Source organism: Oryzias latipes, chromosome 11 (genome assembly GCF_002234675.1).
Source record: "Oryzias latipes chromosome 11, ASM223467v1".
Classification (NCBI taxonomy): Eukaryota; Metazoa; Chordata; class Actinopteri; order Beloniformes; family Adrianichthyidae; genus Oryzias; species Oryzias latipes.
In genome coordinates this window covers 25,618,206-25,633,373 of record NC_019869.2, presented here as the reverse complement: position 1 = coordinate 25,633,373, position 15,168 = coordinate 25,618,206, and the positions used below count along the sequence as shown (strand labels likewise).

Here is a 15,168-nt window from a genome sequence, read left to right as displayed (position 1 = left end):
GAACCCAGAAAAAACTGAGGTCATTATACTTGGTCCTAAAAACCTCAGAGATGCTCTGTCTGCTCAGATAGTCTCCCTGGATGGTATAAGTATAGCCCCCAATTCCACAGTTAGAAACCTTGGGGTTTTATTTGACCAGGATTTATCATTTAAGGCTCACATATCTCAGGCATGTAGAACTGCCTTTTTTCACCTGCGGAATATTGCTAAGATCAGAAATATACTTTCTAAGAGTGATGCTGAAAAACTCATCCATGCATTTGTTACGTCGAGGCTGGATTACTGTAACTCCTTGTTAGCAGCGTGTCCTAAGAGTTCCTTAAGAAGTCTCCAGCTTGTTCAGAACGCAGCTGCTAGATTGTTAGCTGGAACCAGCAGAAGAGATCACATCACTCCTGTGTTAGTTTCACTTCACTGGATCCCAGTTGATTCTAGAATTAAGTTCAAGATCCTCCTGTTAACCTATAAGGCCTTACATGGAATGGCCCCGTCCTATATTAAGGACCTCATAGTCCCTTACCAACCAATCAGAACACTTCGCTCGCAAAATGCAGGACTGCTTGTGGTTCCTAGAATTAGTAAAAGTACGGTTGGAGGTAGAGCGTTTAGCCACCAAGCCCCTGTCTTATGGAATAAACTCCCAGCTCATATAAGAGAGGCCGACTCAGTTTCTACATTCAAAGCTAGACTGAAAACATTCCTCTTTGGACAGGCTTATTGTCAGACTAGTTAGTATTCAGAGATTATTTAACTTAATGTTAATTTGTTTAAATTAAACTTAATAATAACTATTTCTTTTAAAAGGCTGCTAGAAGTTGAAGCTGGGGTAACTATGGTGCTCTGGGGTTCTGTCCTCTTTCCTTTTTTACTTCTACCCTTCCTCTCCTCTATTCTTGATCATAATTTATCATTTAGTTCTCCATGCCTCTGTTTGGTGCAGTGCGATTCATGTATTGTCCCTCTTTTCCTCTCCCCTCCTGGGGAGTGGGAGTGCTTCCAGACTCCAGTTGACTCATCCGTGCTCCAGTTCCTGACCGTTTACCTCGCCTTTGCTCCTGCTCCTACACCTGGCTGTGGATCCTGCCTCTGGCTCATCTCTGGCTCGTCTCTGCTCTGTACCTGACCGTTTACCTCGTCTCTGCTCCTGCTCCTACACCTGGCTGTGGTTCCTGTCTCCGGCTCGACTCGCGCCTTTGACTGTCCCGATAACCACGGCTGGATGAAGCTCGTCTGCTGGACTTTTATATATGTAGTTGTAGATTTAGATAAGTTAATTCTTCTCTAAGATTTCTGGTAAATCGCCTGTCCGTTCTGGGGGAGGATCCCTCCTTCATGTGGGCACCCCTGAGGTTTCTTCGTTTTTTCCGGAATCCGGTTTTTTTGGGAGTTTTTCCTTACCGCGAAGGGGGGTCTAAGGGCAGGGATGCCAGTATAGCTTAGTCAGTTTGTTAGTTCATTTTAGTATTTTTCTATTGAACTCTTTGTATTCGTGATCCTTTTGATTTCATGTTTTACTTCGAAGCCCATAGAGACGACTGTTGTTGTGATTTTGGGCTGTACAAATAAAATTGAATTGAATTGAATTGAATTGAATTAGCCCCCCCCAAGGCGCATCGCAGGCTGAACCCACCACCCCTTCACCCTAATATGAGGTTATATGAGGAAGGGGGTAGGTTGGGGATATGAGAAATGAGCACTTTTCTAAATATTAAAGACTTTACCTCAAAGGGACAGATGATAAACCCAGGTTATAAAGGAAGGAAGCGGTCCGTTCTGCTTTCACCACGTTCATTTTTTACAGTCTTTATTTTGGTTTTCAGACAGAACCTCCGCCATTCTCCTCCTGTCTCCAGATCAGGCAGCTGCTGGTGGAACAACAACAAACAGGCTAATAACGTCGTTTATGGTTCATTCATTTGGAGCGCACGAAGCTTGGAGTCAGAGTCACAATGACTCAAGTGTTCTGCCTCCAGGCCATAAAAACACTTGCTGATTCAGAGGAGAATTGATAAATATTTAGACGGGTCGTAAGGATTTACCGAATGCTTTGTCTTATATAACAGGCTCCGCCCACTTCTAGCTTGAGTTAGTCACCAATATCATATCCTTTTTTCATATCATAAATTTTTTTCTCATTAAACTTTACATAATGTTCTGAAGAAAAGTAGAACTTTTGTCATTTTCCTTGATGATTGGGTCTGGTTTCATAAAAGTTCACTTCTTCTCTGATTCACTTCTTAAAGCTCAAAGTAAAGCAGATAAATCCTGATGAGGAAGAGGAACAGAAATAACCTTCTCAGCTCATCACTGATGATGAAGAACAATGATAAACACCAGCTCTTCACAGTTCGCAACAAAAAAACACATTTCAGAACTTATAACTTAGAAACATTTTTATTGAGAACAGAAATGATTTAAAAAAAACTGTTATTAAATGAAATATTTACAAATGTTATCTTCACTTTTTATCTCCTGGACATATCTGTTTCCCTCTGACCTGAACAGAAATGGTACATTTTAAACGTCAGGTTTCTTGTTTCTCCTGTTTTCTTTTGGGTTTTCGGGTTTCTGATTTTTGTTATTTATCAAAGGTTTTTACCACAGGTTCATCTCCAGCGTTTGGATCCTCATCCAACCACAAATCCTCACATCTTCTCCTCTAAAGAACCGTCGCTTTGCATTCATCTGGTTCTGCGTCAGTGTTACAGACACCCAGTGTCAGCTCTACGTTGATGTGTCCTTCACCATTCACTCCTGTTTTACATCAACCTTTTCCTATTTCCTTTTTAGCCTTTTTAGTTTGTGGAAACTTTTTTTTTAAATTCCTAAACCCAAAAAACTTTAAAATGATGTTTAACATTTTTTATAATAAAGAACTGGTTCATTTTTTCTCAGTGGCTTTGATGCAGTTCTTACTGCAGTATTACAGTTTACGCCACTGCTGAAGGCTTTCCTAAAAACAATCAGTGCAAACTGCAAAACATGGCAGCTGACCGACAAGAGATTCACTATCAAAATGGAAAGTCAATCAGACAAAAGCAAGTCAGCAGCTCAAAATGTGTAGTTCATGCTTCTAAAGCAAATCACTTAATCAAAATGGATCATCTTCAAAAGCAAGTATGTATGTCAGTGACAGTGTCAGTGTCATGTCAAGTCCAGCATCTTTGGAAAACCAAGTCCAAAGGTTTGAACATGTTTCTATTGGGACAGATTTCTCGGGAAGTGATTCCCAATGTCATGTCGAATGAAGACAGCCATGGAGGACATTTGGAAAACTACAATTCAGTCCAAATCAAGACACTGAACAAAGACTTTGGCTGCAGTCAAACGGGGAGAATGCATCATTCTTATTCTACCTCTTTAGTTTGTCTTGCAATCCTTTTTGAATGTGCAGGAAAACAAACAAATGTAAACATACCAAAGACTTACAATAATGCAATGTATTACTATTTTCTTTAGTATTACACTACTGTGTCACAAAAATCTGAGCTACAGTAGTAAATTGTGAGTCTACGTGGAAAAGGTTAGCAGGTCATGTCCCAATGGAAAAGTTTGCAAACCCCCCCCCCCGGTAACACGGGCTCCCAACTAAGATGTTATGAACTCCCCCACCACACGGAAAGTGAGTCGCCGGATCTGAAGTACAGGATCCTCCCAGCCGCCCTCGCACCAGGCGCCGGCCGAGGTCATGGCAGGGTCCAGCGTGACCACCACCCTCCTGGTGTGTTCATATGCCAAGGGGGTGCAGTTAACATTGGTGGAGTGGGTCAAAACAGAGGCCTCTGTCCTCCAAAAACGGCATCCCATCATCAATAACTCATCAAAAACCCTTCTGAAAAATTGCGGATGCTTTGAAAAACATTTATTAATGAACTTTAGGATATTGCCCAACATTAATAGTTTTTTCTGTTCATTCTATCATAGACTGTATCATAGTGTACTTTATAACACACATTAGGAGTGTCGCTCTGTCACTTGGTGCCTTAAAACCAGGAGTCCGTGTTTCCTCCTTCATCAGTAAAGTGATAGAGGGCATCTTCTTCCAGAAGAGGCCGGTTTCATCCATCACTCCTTCATCCAGATGATATTTATCCTCCGCGATTATCTTCTTCAGCGTGTCAGGATATTTTGCGGCCGCTCATTTCACCATGCAGGGTCATGAACTTATAGTGATTCAAGGACCGGTGGAAATATCTGTGAAATCCCCTTTAGCAGGAAGCCGACGGGCTGACGTGGTCTTCATCTCCGCTCCCCTCCTCCCCCACAGCACCTAATTGGGACACAAAAGTCTGATATCGACATCTTGAACTGAGTTTCTGAGTCACGTGACAAAGAAATCTGCAAACATGTGAAATGCAAATACGCGGGGAACACAGTTTAATCAGTTTTGACAACTCTGATAATAACAAATTAATAATGATTATTAGCAAGTCCAAAGAGAGCATTGTGCAGAGACTTGTATTTCATCTACTGCTTCGTGTCCAAAAGCCTTTGCTATTTCAAGAGATGAACATGAAACAGCCACATGGTTGCATCCTAATGACTGAAGGTTGTGGAGGTTGCAGTAACGGTTGTGCAAAAATGCACCAAAGCGACTGAGAAAAACTGTAAAAGCTTTGTGTGAACTTAAATAAAGCTGCTGTTTTTAAATCATTAAATTCAGATTTAAACAAATAAAAGTCATCAAAACAAACAAAGCTTTTAATCTGAAGCACATAAAGGTATCTGGAGCCATAAATCTGCCAAATCAACTTTACCTGGCAGCACTGACTCACTCCTGTGGGGGTGAATGTTTGACAGAAAGGCCTGCATAGTGCGATGACACATCAGGGTTTTATAGAGTTTCTTCCTGAGGCTTTACAGCATGAAGGAGATAATCATTCAGTCCATTTCTACATATTATGTTTTTTTACAGCTAAATAAGATTCCCTGCATTTTTATCCCTCCTAAAGGAGATGTTTGAGATGTTCACCATGACAGGAAGTCTGCATGAGGAGCTGCTGGGACTTCCTGTTGTTGGAAAGCATCCTTTCTGATGGTGTCTTTCAAAAAACAAACATTTTCCATAAACCTCATCTTCACCTTTGATCGGACAAATCCTAGTAAAACATGTAAAACCTGATATCAGCACCTGAACATAAATATAGTTAAAATCTATTAAAAAACATTGATTTCTTTACCTTAAGAGCAAAACTGTGTGTAATATCAAAGTTCAAGTTAGAGACGAGTGGAACGGCCTGTCATGTTAAATTTCTGTAACAGAGATGGAAGTTAAATTAAGACAGAAAGATACAAATCATCACAAAATGAAGAAAAAGGCATTTCCTGTGACGGGCTGTTCAAAGGTTGCAGGAATAGCTGCCAACTTGAAGAAATTAGTCAAATACTCAGCAGCTTTGCTGGACTTTGTCTCCTGTCACTTGCTGTAAATTTGCTGTTACACAATCCAGGTCCAGGAGGAACTTCTGACTCCATAAACGATGCCATTAAAATGACACATTTAACCCCAAACATGATGTTCTGAAAAAACATTTGAACTGTGTTCTTTAGTCTTTGACCTTTGCTCCTGTTTTCTCCACTGAAGATGCGTTCCTGTTTAGATAAGACAACAGTCCAGGTTGATGTCAGCGTGTGACAACACGACCCTTTGCTCTTGGAGCTGAGAGCCAAAGCAGATTCTGGATGGAGATGCATCTCAGCGCTTTTTCTGTAGACCAGGAGAAAAGTTCAGGCCTCAAAGTTCACAAGTCTGCTTCTCTAACCACACCGACTGATGATCAGGACATCAGGGATCTCTGGAGAACAAACAGAAAGTGTCTCTCCAGGCCTCAGACTGAAGAATGGAAACTTCAGGGAGAAAGAAACTTTCTGCACTCTGGTAGTTTTTGACAAATGTGCAAAAACTGTTTTTGTGTATCGATGGAAAATAAGGTTTTTTGTCTAAGCTGGTTCAAATTTTTCCTTCTTACATCCAAACTTGTACTTTAAGCAGACAAAAGTGCATGTGCCTTATGACTTCTGTCCACCAGAGAGAGCTGTTGGTAAGGGCCAGAGTTGGGAGAAATCAAGAGTACAGTTTTACAAAAATTACAGATTTTATGCTGGTGTCTGGATTCGGTCAAGAGTTGAATGAACAACTTTCTCCAACTATGAAGCTAAAACTGAGGTTCTAGTCTGTGCTGATGACAGTTGCCTCCCCAGATAGTCCAGTGGTTCAGTCCTCTTGCCTTCTCCATCAAGCCGTCTGTCAGGAACCTCGGGGTGACTCTAGACCCGGTTTTATTCCTTGACTCTCATGTCGGGTCACTTGTTCGCTCTTGTTTTTATCAGATAAAGAAACATGACAGAAGTAATTTGCTGAAAAATCCTCTAAATCAGGGGTGTCAAACTCATTTTCACTGAGGGCCACATCAGCATAGTGCTTACAGTTGCATATAAAACATATGTTTGCTTGTTACTTTAGCATAAATCCTTTTAAACTTTGTACGCTTGTTAAAACCCACATAACTCCATTAATGAAGGATCAAACTGTCCAAGTGTATAAAGAAAAATAACATAAAACTGAGCAAGAAAGAACATGTATTACACGTGTAACATTTTACAAAAAAATGCTGCACACAGCCTTGAATCCAACTGATGGTTTGATGACAACAATTTGTCTGCATACAGATCTGCAAACAATGAATAATTACAACAGCAGCTACACATAAATAATATGTAATCAAATAGAGAAAAAAATTTATTTTAAAAAAAGCTTTTATGCTCTCGGGGGCTACATAAAATGACATGGGGGACCACATTTGGCCCTCGGACTTTGAGTTTGACACCCGATCTAGACTGACGATCAAGCGTCTGCAATGCGCTCAAATAACCACAAGATGTCGCTATTGTTTAATATAGAAAACATTATTTGGATTTGCAGGTAAGATTGCAGAAAACATTTAAATTAAGTTGAAATAAATTTCTCACAAAAGTGTTTAATGAGATAATATATTTTGCTAGCCCATGCTCCCATGCTGTTTTGGTCATTTAAAAAATAAATGTAGGGGAGTTGAAAAGTAAAAGAAATGCAGATTATCTTTTACCATGCGGCTCTTCTGGCCTTGATGTATTTTATTTATGAACATTTTGTAGGACTGTGATTAATATGACTGTCAATGATTTGAAGAGTGGATTAGTGGAGGTCAGAACGGAGCTGGTAGAGCCGGAGACGGAGATCTGAGGGGAGGGGTGGAGATGAGGGGGGTAGAGTCAGGAGGAGGAGGTGGAGGGGGGAGGATTTACTGGGACTCAGACAGACCGCAGACCGGCTGTCCCGAGCCGCGCTGATCCCCCGCTCCACCTGCGCGCCCGGGCTTGACAGGAGAGACCGAACCAGAAGGACGCGGTGAGTCCACAGCGCGCGCAGCGAAGCCTCATCCCGCGCGCACAGACGCGCCATCCAGCCGGAGCTCCCGACGCGCTCGGGACGCACGCTCGGGGCGGCAGGGATCCGCGTCCAGCGCCCTCAGCGCCCCTCCGCTGTGCATGGACGCGCCATGGCCACGCTCGTCTGCAGGGTTCAGTTCTTAGATGACACCGATCCGTTCAACAGCACCAACTTCCCGGAGCCCACGCGCCCGCCGCTCTACACCTTCAGGGAGGACATCCCCCTCATCAACCAGCTCGCGGGCATCCACCGGCTCCTCAAGGCTCCTCACAAGGTAGGACACCCCCCCCCCCCCCTCTAAGGCTCTGGATTCCATAACCATCATCAGGTCCTATTCTGAGACCTGAGCCGTCATCTCCAAGAACCGCAGCCAGAACCTCCTCTGCTGGAGGTCACGTGACCTCTTGCACCCTGAGACCTTTCCCTTCTTTAGCGTAAAAAAGTGAATCTCTGCCCCCGGCCTTGTCTGTAAGTTTATTTGGAGGTGCGGGTGGGGGGTGGGGTGGGGGGGGTTGTTTACCATAGAAACAGGTGGCTGCAAACAAATGAGTGCAACCTGACGCCTCCTTTATTTACATCAGACCCAGAAAAGGTTTCAGCAGAAGCTTCAGGAGAAACCAACTTCATCCAGGGGCGTCTCACCCTGAAGAGGGATTCAGGAGGACATGATCTTCTACATCCGTGTGCAGATGAAAGCACAAGGATTTGCAGAAATAAGGGGGACGTGCTGAAAAAAAATGAATTTTTAAGTGCAGGCCCTCAGCAAAGTGGTTTTTCCAAACCAGCAGATCTTTCTCTGCCCGATCTTTAAAAACCACAAAACAAACGAAAAATGTCCCACTGCACAGAAAAGCTTATGATTACAAGCTGCACGCGGACAGATGGCCGAGCCGGCATTTGTGTTTGCAATTTACTTTCCATTAGGAGGAAGACTGTGCGTAATGGCAACTGGATATCAGGCTGAGATTATAGGGATGAATTGGTTTGGTTGCAGATTTGCCGTCAGAGCATCCACATCCAGACACTGTTGTGTCTCAGGGTTTGGTGTTGGGATCTTATAGGAAAATGTGAGAATGATCATGATCATTCTTTTCACAGTTTTTTTCTTTCTTTGCTTTAAAGCTGTTTTTCCTCTCTGGGAAAAGTTTGCCATGTTATTATGTTATGATGGTGGAGCTCATGTATGGCTGGGCTGCTTGTAAAGTATAGGTCACTTCTCCCAGAATTCCTGTGGCAATGGCACGGATCCCTGCAACACTTTGGGAGCTGTGGTTTTCCTGACCTCTCCCTCCACCTCCTCTTCTGCCCTCCAGACCATGCAGCAGTTCAGACACACACGTCTGTCTCAGGATCTACAGAAAGACATTTCTGCTTCCTGGTTAGTTTGGTTCAGATTCGGGTTCATGGTCTGCTTTGACGGCAGAAAGCTAGCATGGCACAGACAAAAGAGGTAACTGCTTGAGAATGAGGGCCGTGGCTCTCCTGCAAGTGAACCCTGGTGTGATTTACTGTAGGTTCAATGCACTAGACCCAAGACAGGAAGTGGAGCAAAAACAACAAACTGTAAACACTAGAGATGCAACACTGCTCAAAATAAAACCAAACGATACGTCTACGGATCAATACGCAGTTATGAACGACGTTTTATTATTATTCAGTACAATAATGATGATGTGCTTCTCTGTAGGTTGTTTGCTATCGTTAGCTATTTGCTCATTTTTATTAGCCACACCAGCCAGATCCCTAGAATCAGAGCAGCAGAGCTAGTGCTAGCACTGCTGGCTAAAGCTGAAGACAACAGAGACAGTCATGGAGGGCGGAGTCAAGAGCAATAGCTCTGTAGCCGAGAGGCAAGTGTTTGAGAACGTGCTGTCTACTTAGAGATCTGCATTGTGGAGGTACTGTATTTGTATTTTACAAACACATACATACACACAAACACCCACACACAAAAAGTGCGTCGTCTGCAGCTTTGCTACACGTCCAACACGAGCAGCATCTCCAGCTTCACCATCCTGCTGTGACGTAAAAGTGGGATAACCGAGCAGGAAACACTACAAACAGGAGTCTATCACAGAGGCCTTTCAGTTAATACCTCCTAGAAACACAAAAAAGTCCTACACTATAGGGATGTTTAAGTGCTTTCTTTATTATACTCATGTTTAATGAACATTTAATTCAATCTAGTTTTATTTATGTAGCCCAATATTACAACATGGTTGTCTCAATGGGCATCATTAATTGTATAAAAAATGCAATCATTCATATAATACAAACAAAATACTAAACTTAACCTAAACAGACTAAAATAAACTGGGGTTTGTGACCAAATCCTGTCAAATGTTCTGCCTTTCTCCTTCATGGACTCATTTCTCAGATTTTGGGAGTTGAAACCCGCACAATGAACTGGCATTTTGCAAAAATGTGTTCAAATGCATGCAGTGCAGCAGTGACTTGACCTCACCAAGATGGCGGTGCTCTCCTCCCAGGAGGAACCACGTGATGTCTCCTCTAGCGATATAACTCATTGCACACAACAGCATAGTCCGCTAGCTTGATGCTAACGTATAATGGAGTTTCCCATAGGACAACTAATGCTAACGCCATGTCGACCTAAACATACACTGCTGACCAGCTTTATATACTCACAGGCATGAATTTTCCAATCTCTTTTAAGGGATTTTTTTAAAGTAGCCATCTGTGGTCTAGATCAGTGTTTTTCAACCAGTGTGCCGTGGGAGATGGTCAGGTGTGCCGTGGAGAATTACCCATTCACTGATCCAAAAACATTTCCCATCTCCAGGATATCAGCTCTGTGTTCATCCAAACAGGTCCTGATAAAACACTGAGTAGTTAGGAATATGACAGATCATAAAATAATTTTTTCTTTGTGTTTATTTGATTCTATTAAAGACATTTTGAGAAGAATGACGGTACCGCGATTTAGCCGTAGTTTCAGCTGTTTTAGGAAAAGTCCCGCCCCTTTAACTGTCTCCACCAATCATTCTTGGAGGCTTAATCACATGTCATCAGTCTGACCAATCAGAAGTGGTTAAAGTCTTCACTTCCTTGTTCTGATTCTGTTCATAAAGTCTCTCAGTTCTAACAAAAATACCAGCTAAAGCTCGTCTTTAGTGGTGTAGCTTTCCACAGAATCCGGTATCAGACCGTGGAACAAGTGAATAAAACAATGAAGCTCAGAGAAGCGATCTGCGGCAGTTTTCGCACTACATCTCCCATGATGCATTGGGTTAAAGTGACAGCATCTCAGCGTAAAATGAGTCTTCCCTGTTAAACGTCTTGAACCACAACGAACACACATCAAACAGTTTGAAATCTTCTTGATGAAATCAGAGGTCAACAGTTTAGTTCTCCTTCCAGGTTTGTGTTCATTAACAGCCAAACATCCCAGAGTTTGGTCCAAGTCATCTTTCTAACTGAAACACTTTTCTAATAACGTCTGGATTATTTTAGATGTTAGAAGAAGTAATAACAACATTTAAGAAACAGGATTAAGGAGAAGAGGCCAACAGACACAATTAAACTAAATTCAAACGATTTAATTATCTAAAAAGAAATAAAACATTTTTGTTCAAATTTTCAAAGACTTCATCTTTGATTAAGACAAAAGAAAAACTAATAAAACTTCAACATGTTCACTTTTTGAGTAGCTACAATAAACATAAATATAATGTTGGTTTTATACAACATATTGTGATCATATTGTTAAAAAAATTGCAGTTGCCTTTGCACCAACATTGAAATAATATTTTAAAAAAATCAGTATTTAGAAAGAATATATTTGTTGTTTTTGTGAGATTACATAAAATTGTCTTTTAATAAACTTAAGGGAAAAACAACTACCAGGATAAAATTTCATATAATTAGTTGAAAATTATTACTGAAAACTAAAAACTTTTATTACATCTTTTAGAAAAATAGCCACAATTTCCAGCTTTTTATGACACAATTGCCACAAAAATGCATGTGAGATTGTGGAGGGACTGTACATCAAGACAGACTATGAGTTTCTCCTTCTTTCATTTTGGGATGCTGGTGTGTTGTGGGATTTTTGTCAAGGATAAAGTGTGCCTTGGCTCAAAAAAGGTTGAAAAACACTGGACTAAATCACAGAATATCTTGGCCATCAGAACCTAATTATATTTGGTGGAAAAGCTTCTTTTTTTTTAAATAGTCCTCATAACGTAGTGTACTGAGAGACATCAGTCCCTATAAAGCATAAAAACAAACAAACACACACACACACACATTATTAATGTGTAGAAAAATAAATAAACCCATGAAAACCTATATGACTAAAACTGCTAAACAACGATTTTCTTTTCATTTCTGAGGCTGCACCTAAAGTTCATCAAAGATTTCAATGGAACTGTAAAAGGGAAACAATATGTCAGGTCAAGGATTTCCTCTACAATCACATTTAATAGTGCCAGGAACCCCCCTGTCCATCTGCTCTTCAGAGCGCCTGTCATGAGGGTTTTCCTACTGTTGATCACTAGCGGTTGTTTGTGCATGGAAGTAATTACACCCCCTCATTCTCCAAACCTGTTGTCCTTCATTCCTACTTCCATTAAACCATTGTGACCAAATCTAAACCGTCTACATCCATTTAACCAAGAGTTTCAGGAAGAGACGCCCTCAAGGAACACGCTGCTAACAGTTGGTTTTACAGAGAAATTCGGTGTTCAGAACGTATTGTTTGAAGGTTTTTCTGTGTGATCTATGGCTGCGTGTGCAGGAAACTGAAATGAAGGTCAGTGGAGCAGATGGGGAGGTGATGATTTAAAGGAAACGAAGAAAGCTTAAGGGAAAAAAACAGAGTAAGGTGAAAGATTCTTGCAAATGCTAAATAATTTCAGGAGGATGGGGAGGAAATTCTTGTCATTATTTGTTCTGAAAAATTAGGGTTAGTGGGGCAGGGAATGATTAAACCCCCCACTGCCCCCCTCCCCGGTTTGCTCCAGTTGGAGGTTTGCTGGAACATAAATAAAATTTGAATAACAAAGACAGTGACTCTTGGATGACAGCAGGTGGATGTTTCTGACTGTTGCTGCTTTTATGCTGAAAATCCAGTTTGTTGCTCTTTTAAAGGCAATGAAGTGAATTTTTGATTCTGGATTAATTCTAGGAAGGTCGTTTCCTTTATAACAAACAAAAAAAGGTCAAATCTGATGCCCCTTTTTAGGTATTATTACCTAAAGAGGTATTATTAAAATTATTAGGTATTATTAAAACAGAATCATAAAAATGTTCTTTCTCTAAGCAGACCATTAATGACTTCAACCAGCAACTTCCAGGAACAACTAAAAGTATTTTTCCCCCCATAACTTTATCTTTTATGTGTATTCCCTCACTAGACTGCTTGATTTGCATTAGAATTTGTCTCCTCACTTAGTCCACTTCCTTTGACAGGTGTAAAACTCACCTGAACCCTGTCTGGGGCCAAACCCGTGAACCTGTTAAAAGCTTCCAACAGCACTGCAACAGACCAGTGACCTGTTCAGGGTTAACCCAACAGTATCTGGGTTAGGCTCTGGGACCCCGAAAGGGGTTAAGTGGGTTTAAAAGATGGAGTATTTCCAGCAAATTCTGAAGCAGAGAAACACAACGTTGTCATTACAATATCAGGCGGCCACAGGGCGGTGGCAGCCAGATCACTGGCCGGCAACAGTTCTGACTCAACGATGTTTTAATGTCTCTGGACGGCGGCTATCCATATCAAGTGCCACTGACCGCCAGCCACCTGGTAGCCCAGTGGTATATAAAAAGTGGCAAACATCATAATCTTTAGACAACATTTTCTGACAATCGGACGGTGGCAGTGGGATGGCAACACGGGGTAAGGGGGGTGGCTGGAGGGTGACAGTCTTCAGACTGTCAATCAGCTGAATATCATGGTAAATGGTGTATACTTATATAGCACCTTTCTTCCTACAAGGACAAAGCGCTTTCCAGTCACGGACCCATTCCCCCAGTCACCCAGTCACACACACATTCACTCACTGGTGGCGGTTCTGCTGCCAAACACAGGCGCCCGCCGACCACCAGAGGCAAGGTGGGGTTCAGTGTCTTGCCCAAGGACACTGCGACTCATGGGCGTGCAAGGCGGGAATCGAACCTGCAACCTTACGATCATTGGTCGACTGCTCTACCGCTGCACCACAGCCGCCCTAATATCAGAGGATTTTGGAGATCTTGGGGACCCTCCTATCAGTCAATTATCGCACTGCTGCTTTCCTGCCACCCACCTGATGCTGTTGTGGAATCGGGTAAGCTCCAAATGTGCCTGGGCACCCGATGTCAACAAATCGACCTGCCGGATTCGCTGAAAAAACTTGCATTTAGGTGGTGGCGTTGTGGCATTTTGGGATATGCGACCTAAGTTTAACCCTAGTTCTATCTTAGATGACCCCCCCCCCCCCTTCCATTGGCGTGTTCTCCCTACCATGACAAAGGTGGATAAAGGTGGAAAGATTTCATGTAATCCACGGACACCAGTGAAGATCACAAATCATTGAAGAAAAAAGGTTCAGAGCACTGTCTAGTGGGTCTAGATGACCCAACTCCTAATGTTAAAGTGCCTAGGATAGCACAAGGGTTACACAGCCACAATAGAGGAGTGAAAAAGCCACATGTGCAGACCCCTGAGCTTGGTGGGTCAACCCAACAAGTTAATCTCTTTCTGTAATGTGACTGAAAATAAATCTGACAGAGGAGTTACGTTTTTGTTCCAACAGGTTGCAGCTAAAGAAGAAAAAAAAACTTAGATTAGGATTCAGAGTCCTTTAAAGGTGAAAAATTAAATAAATAACTACACTGATGAGTAGAAAAGAACTATTTAGTCGTTAAATGTTTCCTAAACCAAACATTTTGATGTTTACTTTTGATGCTGACTAAATCCACTGCTGTACTTTGGAATAAAATATTGTTTTGCCATTGCTGTGCCCCACTGGACGCTCAGCCTCCTCGGACACTCCCTCTCTTTGGCCTCAGGGTGCATTCTGCCTCAGAGCAGGGTAAATATAGCCGGGTTATATTTGTGTCATGAGTCGTCCTGACGGGCCGTCTCGCTGCTTCCAGCGAAAAGGGAGAGACAGCAGCAGCAGGCGTGTGATCTGCGGTTTGTGCGGCACCGAAAGTGACATCAAGCCTCTTGAACGGAGGATCAGGAGGACATTTGGCAGCGCAGCAAAGGCTGAGCTTTGTTATTCCCTATTATATCACTAAGCTGTTAAATGCCAGTCTGTGAATCAGGGATGTTATTCCCTCAGAACGTGTGACCCTGAAAACGTCTGTGTCAGTCTGTGCAGATTTATGACGGGCAGCTGGCCTGAACCTCAACAGGGTTTCTCATTACGCAGCACACAGGGACCCGACCCCGCGAACTAACAAACAGGTGTAATGTTCATAATGTCGGTGAAACTAGGAAGCAACAAATGAAAGCAACAATGAAACGTTTCTTTAAAAAAAAGTAGGCATTTTAATGGGCTAATGCGTTTTTATGTATTATATTTTTGCATTTCAGTCTTAAGATCTTGTCTGAATTTTACAAACATCATTGGTTTATTCCTTCCTAATTATTGTTTCATGTTCAGCTGATTCATTAAAGTCCCACTCTGATCATCTTTTGATTTATTTTCAAAGCGTTCCCATTGGTCTTTTAATCATGATGAGGCCATTTTAGCCAAAAATCCAAGAACATAGTTTCTGGATAGCAG

The 15,168-nt window shown here is 42.0% G+C and overlaps 1 protein-coding gene across 6 annotated transcripts in view; it reads left to right on the top strand.

Moving 5' to 3' along the window:
• The first annotated feature begins 7,088 nt into the window (after positions 1 to 7,088).
• The window catches only part of LOC101171180 (FH1/FH2 domain-containing protein 3), a 68,980-nt gene continuing 60,900 nt past the window's right edge, over positions 7,089 to 15,168 (top strand). The window contains exon 1 of one of the 6 annotated variants that reach the window (XM_023960231.1): positions 7,089 to 7,703. In XM_023960231.1, the coding sequence (XP_023815999.1) occupies positions 7,539 to 7,703 (165 nt within the window). In that variant the 5' untranslated portion in view covers positions 7,089 to 7,538. The remainder of the gene's footprint in view (positions 7,704 to 15,168) is intronic. The other 5 variants (XM_023960230.1, XM_023960232.1, XM_023960233.1 and 2 more) reach the window with 5 other exon arrangements.